This window comes from Silurus aristotelis, assembly GCF_946808225.1.
Source record: "Silurus aristotelis genome assembly, chromosome: 6".
NCBI classification, from domain to species: Eukaryota; Metazoa; Chordata; class Actinopteri; order Siluriformes; family Siluridae; genus Silurus; species Silurus aristotelis.
The window spans coordinates 21,908,368-21,931,953 of NC_139579.1; the positions used below are offsets into that span (position 1 = coordinate 21,908,368).

The following is a 23,586-nucleotide window of genomic DNA, read 5'->3' on the forward strand; positions in this document are numbered from 1 at the left end:
GACTGCTACAGTAATTAAGAAATTTTACATCATGAGATATTTTGAAACAAATAATGGGCAGTGACAAAAAATAACAATGAAAAGGCAGAAAAACAGACCGGCTGAAATCTTTCCTGGCAGAAGCTATTTTTAGCAGAACAAATAGCACACAGAACATTACTAAAGCTAATCTAATAAGTATTCTAGTACGTTTGTGAATTATTGAAACAACAACAATAATCAATGCTATTTGCCATGAAGCATGAAATGATGGTTAAATATTACCTTGTGTGACAACTACAGCTAAAAGGGGAAATCACATAAACATTATATATATATATATATATATATATAATCATATATATATATATATATATATATATATATATATATATATATATATATAATCATATCTCATGTTTATGTGATTTCTGTGCATTCACAATCTGGCATGAGGTGGTTTCTCATGCAGACTTTTCCTCACCAAATCCAGGGCCTCCAGTGCAGTGCCCCAGCTCAGAGAGATGCCCCAGGAGGCATGGCCATAGTTATGCACCAGTGGCACTTGTCGCCCCTGAACTTGCAGCCATTCTCTCTCAATACGTGGGCTGCTCCGGCCAGGCCTCAGTCCCACCTTTTCTCCCAGCACCTGAGCATTCCTTAGAGATGGTAATAATGCACTACAACGCTCCATTATGCTCTTACTGTCATCCTTATCCACCTCCAAGCTCCAATTATTCATCTGCTGAGTTCCCCCCAGAGTGACATAGTCAATGCCTGGGTAGATGTAGGTATTTCCATCTCCATCACGAATAAAATTCTTTAACCAGGGAGCATGAACTTTAATGACTTGTCCACGTACAGGGTGAATCTGTTCATCTTCCACCAAAGACCGGGAGCCTAGGCCTGAGCAGTTGACGATGACATCATGGGTATAGGCGAGCTGCTGAAGGTCTGTCACTTTCTCTCGTTTCATCTGACCACCTGCTTTTGTCAACCTTTTATTGAAAACAGACTGTTAGCAATTTGCTTATCAGACAATTGCAAGAATCCACAAGATAACAAAAACAGTCAAAAAAAAAAAAAAAAACAGACATACTACAAAAAAGATTCACCAAAGTCCAATTAAGTAAATGTAATTTCTAAAGCATCTTTTGTTGCTTTGTACAATGAGCTTTTCTTTAATATTTTTTAAAATAATAACAGGGAAAAATATATTTTTACCTCTTCTCCAGCCATGGCAGATATCTGAGGCCTTCACACTTAAGAGTGAGTATTGCTTGACCAAACTTATGATTGGGGAATCTCTTCATTTCACGATCCGTCATAGTCCGAAAACCAAACACTATATCTGCCCAGTACGGTTTTGTCTTAATAGGGACCTCTTTGAATATTTGGTATCTGGATAAGATTCAGATTTATAAATGTTAACGGACATATTCAATAGTACATAAAAATTGTACATATGATAGAAAGCAATGCATGATTATTTTACATTATATTTTTATGATATCCATACAAACCCTAAGCTCTGAAGTACTCCTGCTTCTGAGGCCTGTGGTGAATCAGTAATTGCCAGTAAATGATCAAATGTGCCTTGAAACCAACGCCGCTGACGTTCCAGAGGAATACCTGGTACATACAGAGTGCAACATTGTCCATTACCGAGCATAGCTTTGGACATTTACCTAGAAACGAGCAAAACAGTCCTTACCTGGTATTTCCCGTGGCAGAAGAATCCCAGCAGCTACATCACTGGTGGTGTCTGGAGAGAAGTTCTTAGCCAGGATAGTGACACTGCAGAAGGGCAAAGCCTCAGCTATACACACAGCTGTAGACATCCCAACCACTCCTGCTCCAACTACGACAACTTTTACCTTCTTCATGCTGGAGTTTAACTGAGGGAATACAATGAATAAAAGAAGCAAGTTGTTTTTATATGAGCCCCAGCAAACTCAACTCAATCCTAGTGGACTCCTTCAGACTCATAAACTGGAACACTTTAACCTCTGATACATTTTAAAGTGACTTTACAACACAAGTTAATTTTTAATCAAAGATGATGATATTTAAATTCAAAGAGCAAAGATCAATCTTTCTTGTTTGTGTTAGTAGTGCTAGAGACAAATTCAGGTCAATTTTAGGTACAGTTGCACATTGTATAGTTAAATTTCAACAGTAAAATGACTGCCAAACTTGTCTGCTCCATGAGCCCCACTCCTTAACATTAAAACTGCACAGAGAAAAGGTTGCACAATAAATTATAGTTTACATATCAGAAAAAACAGTATGTACTAAAACTAAAAATGACAAAGCACTATGATGAATGCAGAGATAGCATAAAAAACATCTCCACATTGAGAGGAAATCAGTACACTGAGCACAATAACTCTATACATTTCGGTGAATGTTGAAATTATGCCATTACTTAGTAGAATTTTAGCTGTAAAAATTTTTTATAGAGTTTATAGATTTTTCTGCAAATCTCCGGAAGGTGTTCCACTGAATTCAGATCCGGTGAAGCCAGTTTGAGTCTTTTTCTTTTTTCAAATTTATGAGGGAAGTTGGCTTTAGAATATGGAGAAATGGATTTATTCAATTCAATTCATTTTTATTTGGAAGAGCTTTTAACAATGGACATCATCCAAATATCGAAAGCATTCAAATAGCCCAGTTGAGCAAAACACTCTATATCCAGGATCTGTCCTTATCTGCTACATTGACTATGAAAAACCTACTAACAATAGACTAGACTAAATGAATGTGTTTTAGCCTAGACTTAAACACTGAGACTGTGTCTGAGTCCAGAACACTAATTGGAAGGCTTTTCCATAACTGTGGGGCTTTATTTAAAAAAGTTTAGAGAAACATCCAGACAGTAAAGTGTTACTATAGTCTAATCTAGATGTAAAAATCTAATCTCCTGAGAGCTCAATTTCACCAGTTCTCATGGTGGACGTGAACCTTAACCAAAGCTGCTTCTCTGTGTCTGCAAAAATTTATTGCACTGCTACCATTATTGGTTTATTATATAATTGCATTGATCAGTAGGAGTTTCAGGTCCAAATCAGGTGTTTGGTGAATGTATATGTAAATGGTGGGGGGCAGACACCAGGCTATAAACTCATTTACATTTGCGGCATTTAGCAGACGGCCTTGTCCAGAGCGACATACAAAAGTGCTTTGAGTCTCTATCAATGAATAAATCTACACTGGAATGCTAGATTACAACTTAAGATACACCAGGCTACAACTCTGGGGTTTTTTTTGTTTGTTTTTTACGAAACAAACTTGGAATGTGTTCATTTATGTGGTTCAGGAAGAGGTAGGTCTTCACCTGTCACTCAAAAATGGTCCAGGTCTCCACTGTAAAATTCTCATAGGGTTGTGTTAGAATGATCAATTAATCATTCTTTGTATTGTAAACACATGTTGGTCTTTTTTTTGTGACACTGCATGCTTGAAAATAAAAAAAAAACAGTGACGATGCAGTAACACGACTTTAATGAGAAAATAAAAAACGGCTTGTCGGTTTTATTAAGTTGAGTTTAAGTTTTAGCTTATCTATTTTTTCAAGTGCCTACAGAGCACATTTTACCGACAAATAGCCACTAGAGGGCGCCAGTCACGGTTTTTTTTGCAGCCAATAACCGGATATCTCGCGATATTTCGGCTGTTGACGCGATCCGTTGAAGGTAAGGTCCTGGAAGCTTTGTATGTAGGGTTTAAAACAATGTCCTTCACATGTTCTTAATGTGCGCCAAAGAGAAACGCACGAGTGGCCGGTGCAAATTTACGTACAATGTGTTCCGCTGCTGTTTGTGGCGCAGTATTCTGTGATACATAACAACCAAACAGAAGACCCCCTTTTTTGGGGGGGGATTTTAATATGGCGCTCATTTAATAGTCAGTCCGCGACATGTAGTGCTGCATGAGACGACATGGTGTTAAACATTCAGTTGGGATTCTCACCTAAAACCAAGGGGAGAGGGAATAATCCGATTTTGCCAGACGTGTAGAATACACGATAAATGAGCCATGATAAAATAATTATCGGTTAAGAAGTCTTGTCCGCTTTCCTTCGGTAATCATTTGCTGTGATATATCCATTCTGATGACGTAAGAATGTAAGCGGCACGCCCATTGGTCGCGGCCGACCAGGAAGAGACCTAAGAGAGCCTAATTTTGAATCGATACCATAAAGCAGGGGTCACCAACCTTTTTGAAACTAAAAGCTACTTATTGGGTACCGATTAATGTGAAGGGCTACCAGTTTGATCTGAAATAACAAATTTGCTCAATTTACCTTTTATTATATGTTGTTATTAATAATTAATGACATTCATCTATGTGAAGACATTGATCATGTTAATGATTTCTCTTAATAATTATCAACAATGATTTAAAAAGTTGAAACAGCTTTTTTTTTTAGAAAAGGCCCACGTGGGATATTACGTGGGTGAGATCCTGGGACAAATCTAATTTTCTGATAGTCGAGCCTTTGAAAAACTTATTTTTCTGTAGATGCAGAAATGTAGATGCTTTTTTATTTTGAGCATCTTAAAAAACACATCTTTGCACAGATTTTTATTTCTCCTCTATAATATTTGGTGCAATCATTTAAAGGATGGGGTGAAGCCCATGCTGTCCATCTATTAAATCCAATGACAATCATACAATGAAAATATCTCATATAACACAGATGTCTCTGGGTGATGATGCCTTCTTGTCATTTTTCTAGGTTACCACACAAAGCAGAAAGAATGTCAGAGCGAACACAGGCCCACGCTTCCAGCTTACTGACCTTTTGTTCCAAATCGCATAAGGATGCGATCCTTAATAAATTTGACACACTGAGGAAAAGACAAATGCTTTGTGATATAACCCTCATTGTTGAAGATGTGCATTTTAAAGCACATAAAGCACTGCTGGCTGCGAGCAGCGAATATTTCTCCTTAATGTTTACTGCTGAAGACCAGGCCTGTCAAACCATATATACGCTGGATGGCATGGCACCAAAGACCTTTGAATCTGTGCTCGAGTTTATCTACAGTGCCAGTGTGTCAGTGGAAGAGAGCAGCGCTGGACAGTTGCTTGACGTCGCCCGCTTGCTGGAAATAAGTGAGTTAGTCAAAGCCTCTGCGGATTTTCAGTTAAGTAATAAAGTCTCAGCTTCAAATGTCTGCTCGGAAGTAGGTGATGGTGACACAAGCACAAATGAAATCCCTTCAAAGCGCAAAAGGGGGCGGCCCAGAAAAAACAACCCTTCGGGACCAGACTTGGTACTACTGCCCCAGGAATCAAATGAAAACGAAAAAAGACTTAATGAGGAGCAGGATACAACTACAGTGGATTTACCTGTCGATTCCTCAGAGTCCACTGAACCTACATGCAACTCTAATCCCCCTCCCAATGATTCAGACGATGCTGATTATGACCCAAGTGAGGACAGACCTCGGCATCGCAAGCGGCAAATACGGCAGCCGGTGAAACTAAAAAGCTACAGGCTTGGAAATGAAATTAGTGAAGGAAGAATGCTAGGAAAGAGGGGCAGAAAGAGGAAATACCCAGCTACAGTACCACGCTGTGATGACTGCGGCAAAGTTTTTAAAAACCATCTGTTTTTAAAAATACATCAGCGAACCCATACAGGTAAATTTGTAAATACTGTCATAACAGTAAAGCATATTTAAAATAGCTTTCTGTGATATTTTTTAATGGTTCTTGTGCAGGAGAAAAACCCTTCCGGTGCCATGTTTGTGGTAACTGCTTTACACAGAAACACACCCTTTTAGTTCATCAGCGTATGCACACTGGAGAGAAGCCATTTGTATGCAACATTTGCTCTAAAGCTTTGTCCACAAAGCACTCCCTGCAGGAACATATGAACTTGCATGCAGGTATGAAAAGCTGCTGGGAATTTTCATCAATCAATTTTCACCAACATTATTTCTAGTCATTAAATTAAATGTCGTATCATATATTTTTGGTGTATCTCTATCTTCTGTCTCAGAAAAGAAATCTTTCAGTTGTGACCAGTGTGGAAAAACCTATAGTCAGAAGAGGCAGTTAAATAGTCATTACCGCATTCATAGCGGAAAAGCGCTACCTGAATGTGAACATTGTCACCACAGATTTAAGGATGCAGCACAACTAAAGAAGCACCTGAGAACACACACAGGTAAGGGGACAGCAGGTCTCAAATACACAGAGTAACACATGCTTTACTGCACTCTTCTTAGTCGAGTCAAATATCTCAGCTAATATGACTGTGATTTACTGTAAACTACATAACCATAAGCAGATTTATTTAATTGAATACACAATTTGAGCTCCCAGACAAAAAGCAACTTGCATCAGCTAGCAGCATCAATTCTAATATCTCTGAATCTTTTCTTTCAATTCTAGCATAATTAACTGAGTTAATGGGCCACTGTCTGGCCAAAAACTGACTTGATTCAGAAATATTTTTCACTTTCTGTCATTGTTTGTGTGTTGTTTTAGGTGAAAAACCTTTTACATGTGAGTTTTGTGGAAAGTGTTTTACTGCCAAGAGCACCCTGCAGACGCACATTAGAATTCACAGGTAGGCCATCCTGTTTAGTCTGTTTAGTCTCAATCAGCAACAGCATCAAAATTAGCATGTGATGATACTGATATGTTCCTTATTCTTAATCTTGTGTTCTTTAGTGGAGAGAAGCCATATGTTTGCAACATCTGCAGCAAGTCATTTTCTGATCCTAGTGCCAGAAGACGCCATGTCGCCTCTCACACAGGGAAAAAGCCCTACATGTGCACTGTGTGTAGTCTTTCTTTTACCCGTTTGGACAATTTAAAAGCGCACACTAAAACTCACAATAAAGAGCGGCCAGGTGTGGCGGGCTCACAGCCAACCACTGTGGAGGTCATGGCAGAGAATGAGAAGATGCACAATGTCCTGGAGCTGCAGCAGTACCAGATTCCCACTCACACAGAACAAGAGATTCAGTTAGTGGTCACCGGTGAAGTGGACAATATTAACCTAGTGGCAGGCCAGAAGCCAGGCAGTATTAGTATCATCACTGCTGAAAATGGTGCTGAGGAGTTGGCATCAGCAGGTCAGACCCATTCCAGCCTCACTCTTCTCACTCATCCTTCTGCGCATATCCAGAACTTGGCTCTGGTCACTCAGGACGAACTAGACCCCAGCACACAAATCCAGACCATTAGTGTGGTTGAAGGCGAGGTGAGCAGTGAGCAGGCTGAGCAGATGCATGTTATCACTCTGACTAAAGAAGCAATGGAGCACTTTCAGGTTCAGCATGGCTCAGCACAGCAGCTACAAATTAGCTCACGGCCTCTTCAGCAGCTGCAGGTGATCCAGCAGGCTGTGCCTCAGCTTTCTGCTACACAGGAACCTCCAAGAGAGCAGCACAACCAGAGTCACACAGGTACCATCCATATCAGCAGCCAAGCTGGCCAGCCAATCTCCATCAGTCAGACAAGTGAGCAGATCTCCAGCACTCAGATCCAGGGACAGACCTTTCAGATCCAGGCAGGCACAGTGTCATACCTCTATACAACAGGGCTTACCCCACAGAGTTAAGGAAAAGCTGAAACATACCTCATCTGGACTGCTTGTGCTGATATTGATAGCAATGGAACAAATTATTTTTATAATTTGACCAAAAAGTGTTTTAATGATGGTTTGATAATGACATTACACAATGTGTTCAGTTTATACAAGGTGGATAAGGAAGCCGAATTCAGCAAAACTCATAGCAAATGTGTTGCCACTTCATTTAATAAGTGCCTGTGGTACATTAATCAGAAATACAGTGCACAGATGAGATAGGATGCTTATATGACCGATAAAATAGTTTTATACCAAGCTTTTGCTCATATGTAGGAATTTAGCTTAAATTGCAAAAAAAAAATGCACATAACATGAATTAATGCATGACTTTATTGTTATTTAAGGTGCTAGAATCGGAATTGTATAACATCTTGTTTGTGGTCACCAAAACAGGCACTGCAAGTTCTATGAATTACCACCAATAGAGTTAAACCAGTCCTGTTCAGTTCAGATGTTCAGTAGAGTTCTACCTCTCACTTATCTAATTAACATCGAGTTTTGGATGCATTTCTTTTTTCCAATGTAATTTGATGGAGCTTTATTTCTATAATAAATTTGTTTCTTGTTCCCTTTACAATGTTACACTTTCCTAGGTCAAATGTATGTACATTTATTTAAAAAAAAGAAAGAAAAAAAGTAAACATTCAAAATGTATTATTTAAACTTTTAACTCTTGAAAGAATATATATATTGTGTGTGTGTGTGTGAGAGAGAGAGAGAGAGAGAGAGAGAGAGAGAGAGAGAGAGAGAGAGAGAGAGAGATCATAATTGCAGCAAGATGTGTGGTCACCAGGTGATCTTTTACACTATGATCAAAAGCATGTGGACACCTGACCAACAAATGGACAAGTGGTTCTTCCAAAAACTGTTGCCACAATGTTGAATGAATGGTATTGTATTGTCTTTGCATACTCTGGTTATAAGAAACTAATTTGGCCCGAACATTTACGTGTACAACATAAGATCCATAAGAATAGGGTTTGCAAAGTCCACTAAACACTTTTAGAATTTGTTTGAATGCACACTCCAAGCCAGGTGATATTTAAAACGATGCTTGATGGAAAAAATAAATGACAATCTAAGTACGTGAAGGAAAACATTTAGACAATGTTGGATGGTTGGATCTATACTTTATCCATTTTGTGTATTCATGATGGAGCTGGCACACACCTCTGAAATTCTTGCAGTTTTAGTAGGTGCCATAAAATGCACAACCTCAAACATCTTTTCAGTTTCATTAACATCAATAACATTCCCCTTTGTAACAATTAATATTCAGGAAGCATGACATTCAGGCTAATGACTGCATGCTTCTTGACTGCACTATAGACCACTCCTTGCTTGAAAGCCAGGCACATTTCCCAGCCTCCTGCAGCGAGCAGTGTTATCTGATGAGTCTGCACAGTACATCAGTGTGTGGTGTACTTGTAGGGAGGGATCTGTCATGCTGAGTGTGTTCTGACATCACACGCTCATTTCCCTGTTTATCCTACTCTAATCAGGTATGTCCTTGTTGCGCTCTCCAACAGCCTGAGCAGCTGCTCCACATAAACAAACAGAATAGGACATGTACGCAATACCATCCTACTGACAATCGTGTTAAAGAAAAATGAATATAAATGACAGAAAACAATCAAGTATATGAAAAGATCTAACTGAATTAGTAATAGTACCACAACAGTTAATAAGAAAAGTGTCTAGCTGCCATGTATTTATGTCAACCTTCATGGTTCCTAGAGGGGACACACAGCTTCGTTGTGTTGGTTGTCTGCCAGCAAAGCCTCATACTTCTGTTTCTTCCCCATCTGCTAAACCAGAACATTCATACACATGTAATAAATCTCGATCCAACTATGCATCATCATGCACAATCACGCATCAAATTAAACATGGATTTTTAATACACGTCTGCTTACAAAAAGAAATGAAGTATTTGTTGAGATGTTTCCTAAAAAATTTAGAGAACATTTTAGACAAGCCGGATTCGTTTGTTCAACCTTTAGTTGGTTTCTTGCCCAGGGTTCTTTAAAGACTGTCAGTTCCAGCAGTGAGAAGTCCCTCTGCTGAATGTGATTGTTGGCTGCACATCTCCTCAAGTTTCTGTTGACATCTTCCATGTCATTCATGTTTTCCACAACAGAAAAGCGTTCACCCTGTCATCCAGAGATTGTAGCTTTGAACCCTGATGATGCCACAGCCATCAAAAGCCAGGGATCCAAGAGAGAGTGGAATTGGCTGTGGAATCAATTACCTTGATAATTTTTCAATTACACAACTACGTGGATAAGCTCAAGAAGAGGTAGGTAGTGCTTTCCTTTCAGTGCAAATGCAGCGGGAGTGGAACTTATGAGGAAATATAAGGTTGACAATCAATATACATACTACATTTTCAGAATCTAGTATTGTAATTTACAAGACAGTAGGGAACCAGAAACTTTGAATTTCAGCAAGAAGCAGAGAAACTGCCAGCATTGCCCCATTAGCCTCTATACTCTATATAATGGAATCACTATAATATTAAACCACACTGATAATGTAAACTGAATTGGTTCCCCTAAACTGTACTAGTTTAGATTTAGTATAGTTTAGGAGAGTCCATCACTAACAGTAGATGCAGGCAGAAATATATGTGTAAAGCTATCAATATAGAAAGTGGAAAACTAGCACGTGCATTTTTAGGAAAATCCAATCAGCAGTTTTGGGTGATTGGAAAAGAAGAAAGAAAAAGCTGTCCTCTCAACCATGCAGGGCTAATTATACTCTCACTTGTAGTCTTCCAGACATTCCGCATCTGAGTGAATGCCTACACTATTGCGCCAGTTCTATTTTTGTAACCTAGACAGCCCAGTCACCTCTATCAAAATTAGCTGAAGCAAAAGGACACTGAAAGACTTCCCATCAGAATTGTTGCTCATACCATGATATACCAGTTTAAATTAGAGTTTCTGTAACACCAAATACAACCATACACACTGTCCTGGTTGAGCATGTCTCTGAGCAGCTGAGGTTGTCCTACAAGCTCTATGCTGCCAGGTTCCTAGGGAGTGTCAATCTGCTGCAAATTGCTTCACTGCAGCTTCACTGCAGCTTGTGCACAAAAGAAGTTGAAGTTGCTCATTGGATCTACATCATACTGAGTGAATGATTTCTCACCCTTCTCAATTGTCAACAAACATAAGTTCAACACTAGAGCTGAGAGAAGTTTTGGGGTTCCCTGAGGAAACCATGCTCTCTAAATAAACAACATGGAAAAAAGCCTTCCAATATTATATTTATATTTCGGTAGAAATAAAATATCAGTGAATATTAAGTTAAATAAGATTTGATGTGGAAATAAAATAAATTTAAGGTAAATAGCATGGAGACAACCCCCTGTGATTAGTGTGGGTACTAATACAACAGTGAAAATGTATGTGGATTGAATTTAAAGAATGCTTTACATTTAGGAAATAATTTATCTTGTATTTTGACACTGAAAATAATGTATTTCTGGATGGACTTGGATTTTGAAGGAAGGAGGCGAGCAAGCAGGTGCTCTGGGGAGTGTGCAGAGGAGCACAGGGATTGAAAGAAAATAAAGTTTGAAAGTTTGAAAAAGGAGAGCTCGTCTGTGTCCATGAATGTTATTAGAGAAATAATCTTTCTTTTGTATCCATGCACAATTCTAAACACAAAAACTAAAATAATACAAAATTGTTTTAATAGAGCTACATTCTAAATGTAGAATTTAATGTATAATATGGTTCTGATAAATACATTTGATATCATGATGATACATGAAGTAAATCTTATTTATAGAATAAATCAATAGGTTCATTAACTGATTTAACCTTTTATTAGGAAATAAATAATTGCATTACAGAAATGCACAAAATATTAGTCAACTTTCCCTGACCCCTTTTTTCCTTCTTTTTTTCAGGCCAAAAATTATATCTTTGATGGAAAATGTCATCAGATCCAGGTAGTTGTCAGATTATGTTACATCATCATCCTAATCATTTGCTAAAATTATTGCTATCAGGTATATTTAGTTATCCACTCACTGTTTAATTTTCACACTACTCATTTTCTTTAGCATATATTTATCTTCTTCTTCTTCTTTCGGCTGCTCCCATTAGGGGTCGCCACAGCAGATCAACTGTCTCCATATGTCTCCTAATGACTTTCTCCAGCATGTTCCTCCACCCCTCCAGGCTCTTCTCAAGCTGCTTCCTACTCTCACCACAAATCACAATATCATCTGGAAACATCATAGTCCAGGGAAACTTCTGTCTGACCTCGCCCATCAACCTGTCCATCACCACTTCAAACAAGAAAGGGTTAAGAGCGAATCCTTGTTGCAGTCCAACCTTCACCTTGAACCAGTCTGTCGTTCCTACTGCACACTTAACTGCTGTCACACTGTCCTGATACATGTCCTGCACCACCCTCACATACTTCTCTGACACACCTGATTTCCTCATACAATACCACAACTCCTCTCTCGGCACCCTGTCGTACGCTTTCTCTAAATCCACAAACACACAATGCAACTCCTTCTGACTTTTTTTATACTTCTCCATCAACATTCTCAAAGCAAATAAGGCATCTGTGGTGCTCTTCCTCGGCATGAAACCATACTGTTGCTCACAGATGGTCACCTCTTCTCTCAGCTTGGCTTCCACTACTCTTTCCCATAACTTCATGGTGTGACTGATCCACTTTATTCCCCTTTAGTTACTGCAGGTCTGCACATCTCCCTCATTCTTAATGATTGGTACCAGCACACTCCTTCTCCATTCCTCAGGCATCCTCTCAGCTTTCAAAATCATGTTGAACAACCTGGTTCAAAACTCCACTGTCATCTCTCCTAAACATCTCCACGCTTTTACCGGTATGTCCTCTGGTCCAATCAACTTTCCACTCTTCATCCTCTTAATCGCTGCACTCACTTCCTCTTTACTAATCCTATCCACTTCCTGCTTCACCACCTCCACATCATCCACCTTTCTCTCTATCATTTCTCTTTCATCAGCTGCTCAAAATGCTTCATCCACACTCCCCTCATTATTCAACACTAGTTAAGGTCTTTTAGTCAACGCTACTGTCTCGAAACCATACAACATTGCAGGTCTCACGACAGTCCTATTTACTTTCCCTTTCACTCTTGCAGATACCCTTCTATCAGAAATCACTCCTGCCACTCTTCTCCACCCACTCCACCCGTCCTGCACACTTTTCTTCTATATATATTTATAAATGGCCAATATTTGTAAGAGTAGTTTAACGTTGAACAAATTACATGGAAATTCCCCCAAATGGCACATAGGCCCCACAGAATTCCCACATAAATTGTTACGGTCATTAAATTATAGGGAAGGTAAAATAATTAATACGCATTTAATTACTTAATTACTAAGTTTTCTCCTGTGAATCAGACAATATAAAACAATCACTGCTTTGCTGCTTTTGGCCAGCAGATGGCAATCGAAACATATCGATCTGCATTATGTCATTCCGTCACGTCGTTTAGTTAAAGGGGACCGGAATTAGGAAGTCTTTCATTTATTTTATATGAATATGTATCGATTATTTATTATTGCATGTAAGCTATTATTGTTATTATTGTTATCAGTATTGTTATCATTTTCCTTTATAGATTACGTTTGGTTAATTTGTTAATGTTTGTAGTTTAAAGCATTAAAAAAAATAAGTCTTTAATGGTTGCAGTAGAGAAATATGTCATTCTCATGTTTACCGTGTATACAAGAAAATAATACATACATAAAAATGAAATAAATTATATAAATACATTTACATCCACCTAATTGACTTTGAATTAAGTGTAAATGTATCAAGTGAAGTAAAGTAGCTTTTTATTTTAATTACAGTAGATACACAGTGAAACGAAGCAACGTTCCCCCAGGACCAAAGTGCGACACATTAACACAGAAGTAACACACATCTATACAAAACTTACTAGGACACGGCATAAAGAGCATATGTTGCAAAACATTTAGTGCAAAAACACCATAATAACAAATACATAACATACAGTATAACCAGTATGGAGTCCATAAAAGTATTAGTTAGCATTGTGGCAAAAAAAAAAAAGGTCACTAGTCCATGCAGGCATAAAGTAGTTTGCGTGTATCTTATTTCATTTATCAGTATCAATTATTTACAAATGTAAACTAGCTGACAGTTTTATTATTATTATTATTATTATTATTATTATTATTATTATTATTATTTAAATCAATCAGTTAATGCATTCTTTTCAACTTGTTGACTTAGTGATAGATACTATAGTATAAGAACCTTCAGAATAATCATTCAAATATAAGAATTTTAATCAAATGTCAGACATGTTCCCTCCAATGTGCCCTTAAATAGCTCCACAGCCCAATTTCACTTGGATACAGACCAGCTGATTGGTTCACAGCAAAAGTGCTTATATCCAATCAGATCTCACCACTGTGGCACTGACCAATCAGTGCACAAGGACATATAGAACTTTTTATACCTACTGTTACTAAAAAACTTTCTTTCGGCTTCTCCCGTTAGGGGTCGCCACAGCGGATCCTCCGCACGTTTGATTTGGCACATGTTTTACGCTGGATGCCCTTCCTAACGCAACCCTCCCCAATTTATCCGGGCTTGGGACCGGCACTGAGAGTGGCTGGGGATGGTTCCCTGACCGGGGATCGAACCCGGGTCGCAGCGGTGAGAGCGTTGCATCTTAACAACTAGACCACCAGGTGGTTACCAGTAGGATTGTCAAATCCAGATGTGCGTTAAAAAGCAAAGTGCGACAAAACCGTATTTATGAGCTAGTGATTTGTGTGTCATTCATTAATTTATTTTCCTTCCGATTTTCCGGGTTGTGGTAGAAACAGCATACACCTAAAAGTAGGAAAGATGAAAATTATTGTAGTCCTCAGCTCTTTGCAGAAGTATGTCTCCTTAACCACTAGTCACATATTAACTGCCCTGGAAAAAAAATATATAACAAATGATTACAACTGCAGTTGAAAAGCAAATAAGACCCAGGCCTGTGTCCAGAGTAAAAGTCCAGATGACCTGTGTGATTCCAGCTTGCCAAAATGTAGTTCCACAATTCCTGAGAGCACACAAATTAAACATCTCTAAGCCACTTACATTAGTATCTATTACATTTGGTCTGATTGTGATAAACATTGTTTGCTAATGGTTATATGTGTAATTTGTAAAGTATTAAGTAAAGTATTATTTTCATGCAGAATAAAAATAATAAAAATAAAAATGAATAGATGAATATATGGATAATTAATATTTGGAAACATTGACATCTTCACAAAACCAAATAGGCAAACAAATAACTATATTTTAAAACAAAAACTTAAAATGTGTAAAATACTTCAACTGATTGTCCACCTATTTAAGTTGAGGAACAGTTGCTGATACATAACTGTTGGTAGGTTACTGACATTTTAGTCAAGGCATCAAAATAAAACAAACAAATATTAATAATCATTCAGAGGGGCAAATGTACTTCGGTCTGGCCTCCTACAAAAGTCATTGCTGTGGATTAAAAAAGGGGGTAGAATTTTGATTTTTCAAAAGCTTCTGAATACTGAGGAGCCATTTTATCGAACCATGGAGTTCATCTTCAATTTGTTTTTCCTGATGTCTTTGGAATATCTTCATGTGTCTGATATTGAATTAATGGTGAATGACTTTAGTGGGTCCTGACAGGGTTCTGAAAAGAAGACCAGTTAGCTTTTTAACCTTCCATCTTTGCACTATTTGATGCATGTCTGTTTTTGCCAAGGTTATAATCCAATAGAATTTATTACACTGATACAGGTCATCCCACATGTGCTGTAACATGTCTAATAATAATTCACATATGGCCCAACCACTTGTAAGGTATCACATGTCTTGGGTGAAGATATCACAAACAGAGTGCACTTTTACTAATGAAGATATTAATAGTTTTGCTGTAGTGTTTTAATGGTTGCTTCCCCATAGTGGATTGTGGCTTTTAAAATCATATTCTATCAAGATTGCTGTACCAGAGGAGAGACTTTGCATGTTTGTCATGATCGTTGTAGATTGGTTCAATCTATTTGAACTAGTCAGGTGGATCTGCTGGGAACCAAAAGCAAGAGGGTTAAAAAATAGCACCAAAATGCTTAAATTGTGTACATTTTAGCTCCTCTGAATAATACAACTCCCCATCAGGTATGTATTCCTGTGTTTGAGTGAAACTGTTTATGTAGACTTCACTATGGATGCAAACGATCTCTGGCTTAAAAGAAGGAAGGAAGGAAGGAACACCCTGAACCAATTTGCTTACTTTAGGGTAGCTGACTAACACGTTTCTTTTTTGTCTGATCTGATTTCTCTGATTTTCTTTGACCCAGACATGGGAATCTTTTGAGGAGGAACATCTTTTTTTTATTTGACAATTTGCCCTATAAAAACATTTAAGTGTTTAGTGTACAAATATCAAAATCAACTAGTATAGTGTATATATCTCTATATATATATATATCTCTATATATATCTCTATATATCTCTCTCTCTCTCTCTCTCTCTCTCTCTCTCTCTCTCTCTCTCTCTCTCTCTCTATATATATATATATATATATGTGTGTGTGTATATATATATATATATATATATATATATATATATATATATATATATATATATATATATATATATATATATATATATATATAGATTTGGTCAGCAAAATAAAACAAATAGCATCATAGGGATCATTGTGGTTATAAAGCCTTTATTAAGCACCCTTGGTATTGGCCAGTGGAGCTAATTAAAAATCAAACAATAGATGTAAGTAATTTCAGTGAGATTCACAAGTCACAAGAGTGTTTGCGATAAGAATATAAGCATGTATTATTGTGGAGACATACACAAGAAAAATGTTCATATATTTGCTTCTATATAACCAGTCATTTCACTGCTTGATATTTAGTGTGACAGCCATTTTAAAGTTAAATCTGGTTAATAAGGACATGGTGTAGAACTGTAAAACCCCCACAAGAAAACAGGCTTTCCTTTATTAACAAACACCTTAATTACCAAAAGACAACAAAGACCAAAGACAATCATTATACTGCGGAAAGCTTTATTTACATGCACTTGCCCATCCCATTCTACTACCTAAATTGTCCAATGCTTACTGCTATTCTAGCAAACACTCAACTCTCTTGTTGGTATATAGATTTATTATAGCTAGTTATGGTATGTAGAGCACGTGAAACATAAAACTGCTCACTTTTCTTATTTGCATTCCACCACATTTCCTATTAATGCCTTAATAATACCATGAAATCAGGATACATTTTCCACATGTTTTCAAAATAAATATCCCATTATCAGGACAGCAATGTACAATACTCTTGGTTTTATTAGCACAATGGATTTATGTAAACAATGAAGACCACCCTAACTCAACATTATTCAAAACATATTGCACATTGGTGCTTGAGCAGTTGTGAGTACAAAAATTGAATTCAACCATGATAAAGCTAGACTTGCAGGTTTGCCAAGTGACAGGGGTCTCGGAATGGCACTACTTATAAACATACAAAACAGTAGTTATTCTCACTGTTAGCTAATTTGCTTTAATGTTTAACAAACTAGATGAAACAGTCCCATGTAAGCAAACTAACTTCCATTAAATGCAGGTATAATACTAAAATGGGTCTGTTTCCCGCATGCAAAGTGAAGATCCTTGCTGCATATTGCCATAAGAGCTAAAACAATGCTCTTCTGAGCACCAGGGAGTGTGCCGATATGTACAAATGCTAAAAGTGTGCCGTTGTAATCCTAAAAGCTTATAAATGGTGGTTTTCCAACTATACACAAAATGTAGTGGCAATTCATGTTCTAATATTCTGTATCCATCTGTGAAATCTCTTTCTTCTAGAATAAATATGCTAAACATTTTAGTTTACACATCGCAGGAAACTACTGTAAGATGTTTAGTCTGGAAGGTGGTGATAGAACAGTTGGTAAGATCAAGTACTTGATAAAATGCACCCCTTGACAGTTTAAAAAAACATTAATGCATTTCAGCAGAGAAGGAAAAGATTTTAAACACCTTTAATAGCTCATTAGCTGGTCTTATTTCATTGTTCCGTGAAATGAGTAATGAATACATCATACAATTCATTTTCTTCCCTTTTTCTGATGTACAAGAATAATATAAAGGCTGCATAAGACATTCCCATGTCAACTCTGAAAACAAAAAAAGTACCCTTCTCTAGTCAATGGTGTAAACAGGCCAACTAATGGTCTATTAAATGATTACTAGTTTGGCAGAATACAGGTTTCTTTCGATGTGAGTACCAGCAATATGAAAATCACCTTCTAAACTACGGTTACACATAATTTAAACGTAACAGTAAAATACGTGTCTAATCTTAGTTGTATGAGTAAGGGATTAAGGGACTTCATTTGTATTACCTAAAAAACATCAAAAACCTTTCCAGTTTATCTTTTTTTTTTTTTTATTCAGTCCTTGTAGACCATCAAACTTCATATCAGTTTCATGAAATTCATCCTATACAAGCCTATGTTTATCTCAATGCACAACATGTGTTGCCCAAACCATTAATTCATCAAAGGCAAGTCAAACATCTGCCCTTTAGATTATTTTACATGTCCTGTAGGTAGGACAGTAATTAAAAGGTTGGGACACTTTATAAAGCTTTATTCTGCCCCATCACTACATTCCATGTGCTGAAATGATCAGCTTGGTACCCAGCTTTGGGATGAGGTTTGTTTGGTATTTGACATACTCCCTGAATTTAGATTCGCATTTTGATGGAAAAAGAGATGAGAATCAAAGCTGAACTCCAGGTCATCTGCATCCATCAGATCATTCCGCATTATGGTGTCCATGTCACAATCAAGGTTACCGCTGAAATCCTCAAGATCAAGATCAGTGGAGAATCGATCCTGAGCTGATGACTGTACACAGGGCATGATACCATTCAAACCTGACAATAAGGAATCAGATGAGCTTAGCTGCATAGATGTGCTCCTGGATGGAGACTGTTGATTCGGTTTGATTAGGATTTGGTAGTCTGACTCACTTGTGGACCCCAAGACCCCGTTCACACGCCATCCAGACAATGAGACCTTCTTGACTCCCATTTGCCCCCCGGGTCCAGCTTGTCCACTGCGACGGGAGTTCTGAGAGGAAATGGAGGCACTGGTTTGAGACATCAGTGGGTCGGACTGGGTCAGTAGGACATCACTGTGGTTATGAGGCTCAGAGCTCAGCATATCCTGTAAACTCTGCTTCCCAAAGTGGGAACCACAAGTAAAGGTGGCCTGCGAGTTCTCCTGAATGGTTTGCATGGGGGACTGGCGCAGGCTGGTGACAGACAATGGGCTAAACATGGAGTTAGGAACCCCAAGACTGCTGCCAGAGCAGCTGAAGGTAAACACGGGGCTTCCTTGTTCACTGGCACTGTTATCATCTTGGCCTGGAGACTGTGACGCTGTTAAACTGATGTTATCAAGCAAGTCATCCATCAGGTTGTCTGAGAGGCCATCATTGAGATTCATAGTACCTGCAAGGTCAGCAAGGCGGGGCAGCTCAGTCAAACCAGTGGAAGGAGACATGCTACTGGGACTTGAGTACAACATGGGCGAGAGAGGAGAGTCATCATCAGCAAGCTCATCCACTTCCAAGTTGGCCAAGATAGGAGACAGTCGGCCACTTATGGTGCTGGCATTGGAATTAGTGCGGGATCGGAAGTCTGTCCAGGCATCTAGCTCATCACTGCTGCGGGAGGTGGGACTGCCAGTCCATTTGGACAGACTGGAGGAGCTCTCTGAGCTTCCATCCTGAGCAGCCTGGAGAGCAGCTTTCTTTTTTGCAGCACGGCCACGAGCACTCTTTATTAGCTTGTTGCTGTTGTCCATGGAAACAGCACGTCTTCGAGGTACTTTGCCACCTTTCCCACCATCTGGATTGACCATCCACCATGAACTCTTGCCTGTTCCTTCATTTTGCACTCTGACAAACCGACTGTGGAGAGACAGGTTGTGTCGTATAGAGTTCTGTGGAAAGAAGTTTATACTTGTATTAATATTTAATATAGAGCAACTTGTGTACAAAAGAATTACACATATTGAGTAAAAGTGTGCAGGGCTTATTTTTGCAAGAATAGTCTACATTAGCTGTACTAAATGAAGATCTGAGGGCATTATATTTGGCACTGAATTAACAACAAAAAACAATGTAATTTCAAGATTTACTATAGGAAAAACCCATGTGCAAATAAGCGTTTCTCATACTGCAATACTCTGAGAGCAAAAACAACATGGCTAATAATGATCTGTAATGTGCAATGCTTCCTATGCCCACCCTCCCTTCAGCCATGCATTTGTCCCTGTTCAGAAGAGCACTGGAACACTGCCAGTCTGCACAAAGCTAGCTGTCAAACACCAAGCTCCTCACATTCTGCTACACACTGACCTACATAGTTTCCAGTCAGCTGATTGATTCTTATGCTCAAGCTACAAGCCAATAGAAAGTGGAGGTGGGGACCAAGCAGCCAATCAAATCCTGTATTGAAATAAACCTCATTTTTTTCTCCCTAGCTCCAGTGCAAGCAGATGCAAAATCTGTGTGCCATAAGATGATGATGCATGCTTAACCTAACCCTGCACACTCCTCTCCACTGAATCTCTACTTCTTTCATAATTACTATTGATTACTGTTTATTTGGGGCAATCTAGCATTTTTGTTTTGACTGTCTTGGTTTATTTCGGGTCAGTATTATACAAAATATAGTGAAAATTATTATTATTTTATTATGAATACAGTTTGTATTTAGGGCATAGTTCTTTACAATGTTTACCAGAGCCAAATAATACACAGCTTTTGTCATTCACCTGTCATTATACACAACTTCCTATTCGATTTCATTGATTTTAAAGGGTTTGGGTCAATTTTGAAATCCAGTCTTGCCATGCAAATTCACTTTGCTTCATTTCATTATGCAGAAAACTGCTTTTCAAGACAAGGTAAATCCCTGAAGGCAGAAAAAGAGACCACCATTCACCATACAAATTTGATGCACAAAATGTAACATTCATAACCAATAGTTTAAAGGTGTGCAATTCGACAGGGGGGATAATCATATATGATGTGTATAATCTTTTCACCTCCAATAAACACTATACCGATTCTGTATTATCCGATACTGCAGCTGCATCATCTTTATGAGAGAGAGAACTCAGGACAGGGAATTGAGTATTCTGTTGATAACCACAAATCCTTTTTTTTTTCCAGTGCATTACCCCAAACAAGGGAAAGAAATCCATTTGCTTCCAGGCTGTAGTCCCTCTGTTGATACATGCTTTATCTTGCAGATCATACCCTTTTCTAATTTAAAACTGGCTGTATTTACTGATGCCCCTGTTCTTCACACATATCTGCTGCTTTATTTATATATTTATATGCTTTACTCCCTCTTATGCTGGTGAGAGATACTGGTTTCACTGGTCCAATCAAAAGAAATGTAGGCTAAGGAGGGTTTATCATTTGCAACCTTGCTCTATTTTATCTCTGGTTACTCGAACACCCGTTGGCGTATCCCTGACATCACCCATTTAATCAACAAAGCCCACAACCCTATTACCAATTTTTCATGTGTGCCCTTTGCCAACCTGATACTTTATATATTTTGTGTTGATAGTCAGGCACCAGGCCTATTTTCTAAATATTATTATTATTATGATGATGATTATAATTACTTAATTGAGGTGTACTGTACAGCCCACCTACCTTCCAGCCCGCAGAGCTGTTGCTGTCACCTTTGTCCTTGAAGTATGGCACAGATCTGACCATCCAGTCGTAGATCTGGGCCAAAGTCAGCCTTTTCTCTGGGGAGCTCTCGATGGCCTGGGTGATTAAATCAGCATAGGAGTAATTTCCCCATGCATTTCTGCGTGCAGATGATTTCCTGGGCTGCTGGAGTGTTAGAGTAGTAATGCCCGAGTCAGGCGCTGCAGAGGCCAGCGGCTGGGAGGTGCTGGGAGAACGAGAACCATCACTGTCTTTGTCATTACCAGTTGTATTTAACGCTGGACCAGGAGGATCACACTGGCTCTGGTTGTCTCGTGTGTAGCCTATTTGCGCTCCTGTGTGTTTGTTGGTGGAGTCCACACGGCCATCAGCACCGCTCTCGTCGTCCTCCTCCTCGGGAATAATGTCTTCAGTCGGCTCGGGCTTCCCAGTGCTGCTCTCCGGTCGAGGCAAAGGCCATGTGCAGGACCTTGGCCTTTTCTGAGGCTCGAAGTCCGGGTCTATATCAACGTCTCCTGTGGGAGGTTTGTTCTCCTCGCCACTAGCCTGTGCCATGTTTCCTTCGGTGAACTCTTTGTGCGCTTATGTTCTTTGACACAGTTCCGCCACGGTCCCGCATTCCATCAATGGACGGATTTCTAAGCGAGAATTTCCGTGCAGGACGCTTCTAACTTCGCGTTTGGCTCTTGGAGGAAACCAAAACTGGTGCACGACGTGCTCATTTTCAAACTCCGGACGGATCACCAAAGCAAAAGTTGCACTTCAGTGCATTAGCTTGTATGTTAGTTTTGTTGCACCAGTGGATATAAAAACCTTCACCACAACCCTCTAACTAATCTCCACGTGTCCTGCTGAGAGATGGAGCGATCTGCTTTTCATTCTGCACAATTCCACGTTAAAAGCGCTCAATGCAGTAGCACAAGGGTGCAGCGAGAATCCCAGCGAGCGCCTGAGAGCGAATTGCACACGAATAACGTTTTCATTGACATCAGCTGCCACAATTCAAAAGTAACACTGCAGAGACCCCGAGCAAGCCATTGCACTCGTAACATAATCTCTAAGTACAGCTGCCATCTTGACTATGTTTCAATGCTTTGCTCTATCCAGGCGGAATGAAAAGAGAAATCCGCTTCATGGAGCCCAAAAAGCGGGGGCGAATGAATTGCAACGTTTCAAACACTAATCAAGCCATAATCACCTCTAACGTCCGCATTCAGCGAATAACAACGACCGACTTTCTGACAGATCGTTTCCCCAAAATGTATTTCCATCAACAGGGTTCCGAGCAGAATGAGACCCTGCGCCCCACATCCTGGGCGATCCAACTACAGAGTCTCGTTAATGCTGCGCGCGCTCTCTCTCTCTCTCTCTCTCTCTCTCTCTCTCTCACACACACACACACACACACACACACACACACACACACACACACACACACACACACACACACACACACACACACACACACACACACAGTCCTTCTGCAGCAACAAGAAGGAACCATTGAAGACTAAGCTCCGCCCCAAGAGCCTCGATTGGGTTAAATTTTTAAAGAAGCCGTGTGTTGTGTGTGTGTGTGTGTGTGTGTGTGTGTGTGTGTGTGTGTGTGTGTGTGTGTGTGTGTGTGTGTGTGTGTGTGTGTGTGTGTGTGTGTGAGCGACAGAGCGCCATTTGTTACTTCAAACCGCATTCTGATGTTCTGCACATAATGTCGTGATTCCATTTATACACGAAGCTGTTCTTAAACTTACAATAATCTTTAAATTCTCACGCGAACTGTAGGTAAATGATTTGATAGTCTAACATCGAATTCTTCTATTCACAGAACATATCTATATCAAATATAGGGTGCATGCGCAAAAAAACCCCTCACGGTTCTAGTCTGGGTACCTGAGCAAAGGATCCCATTAGTGACAGGGCTTTCACGCCCCGCCCTCAGTGCGAGCTCCACTGACGTCACTTTCATCTGATTGGCTCATCACGTGTTGTCAAGCAGGACACCAGTTCGTTAACTGGAGAAAGGAGCAGGCGCCATTTTTAAAGAACTTCACCCAGCAGATTTGCTGCGTTGTTTTGTGGATCATGGGGAGACACTGTTGCATTTACAGACCGCGATTTACAGACGCGAGAGCTGCGATTTGATTATTTACGTTCATTTATTTTCTTTTGCAGC

General features: G+C 39.2%; 3 protein-coding genes and 1 long non-coding RNA gene across 6 annotated transcripts in view; 1 reads left to right on the forward strand and 3 right to left on the reverse strand.

Moving 5' to 3' along the window:
• LOC310728238 overlaps positions 1 to 293 on the reverse strand; it is a 3,022-nt gene extending 2,729 nt beyond the window's left edge. The window contains exon 1 of the long non-coding RNA XR_014534214.1: positions 1 to 293. This exon is cut by the window's left edge and continues 1,095 nt beyond it. This is a non-coding gene — a long non-coding RNA (uncharacterized lncRNA).
• A 78-nt stretch (positions 294 to 371) lies between these two features.
• On the reverse strand, positions 372 to 4,087 carry ddo (D-aspartate oxidase). The gene is made up of 5 exons (XM_083545481.1): positions 3,952 to 4,087; positions 1,694 to 1,877; positions 1,503 to 1,611; positions 1,204 to 1,380; positions 372 to 977 (listed from the first exon to the last, which is right to left on the reverse strand). Exons 2-5 carry the CDS (start codon positions 1,863 to 1,865, stop codon positions 419 to 421), a joined length of 1,017 nt encoding a protein of 338 aa, XP_083401607.1. The 5' UTR covers positions 1,866 to 1,877; positions 3,952 to 4,087; the 3' UTR covers positions 372 to 418.
• zbtb24 (zinc finger and BTB domain containing 24) lies at positions 3,581 to 8,168 on the forward strand. 3 transcript variants are annotated; one of them, XM_083545477.1, is made up of 6 exons: positions 3,581 to 3,674; positions 4,721 to 5,631; positions 5,712 to 5,879; positions 5,993 to 6,160; positions 6,484 to 6,565; positions 6,670 to 8,168. In XM_083545477.1, exons 2-6 carry the CDS (start codon positions 4,743 to 4,745, stop codon positions 7,562 to 7,564), a joined length of 2,202 nt encoding a protein of 733 aa, XP_083401603.1. In that variant the 5' UTR covers positions 3,581 to 3,674; positions 4,721 to 4,742; the 3' UTR covers positions 7,565 to 8,168. The 3 variants fall into 3 exon arrangements, with proteins under 3 accessions (XP_083401603.1, XP_083401604.1, XP_083401602.1); XM_083545478.1 differs by having other exon boundaries at positions 3,668 to 4,182; positions 4,399 to 5,631; XM_083545476.1 differs by lacking the exon at positions 3,581 to 3,674 and adding an exon at positions 4,027 to 4,106.
• Positions 8,169 to 16,341: 8,173 nt separating this feature from the next.
• On the reverse strand, positions 16,342 to 22,944 carry foxo3a (forkhead box O3A). The gene is made up of 2 exons (XM_083545479.1): positions 21,393 to 22,944; positions 16,342 to 19,660 (listed from the first exon to the last, which is right to left on the reverse strand). The coding sequence occupies exons 1-2, from the start codon at positions 21,966 to 21,968 to the stop codon at positions 18,338 to 18,340; spliced, it is 1,899 nt and encodes a 632-aa protein (XP_083401605.1). The 5' UTR covers positions 21,969 to 22,944; the 3' UTR covers positions 16,342 to 18,337.
• Positions 22,945 to 23,586: the final 642 nt, after the last annotated feature.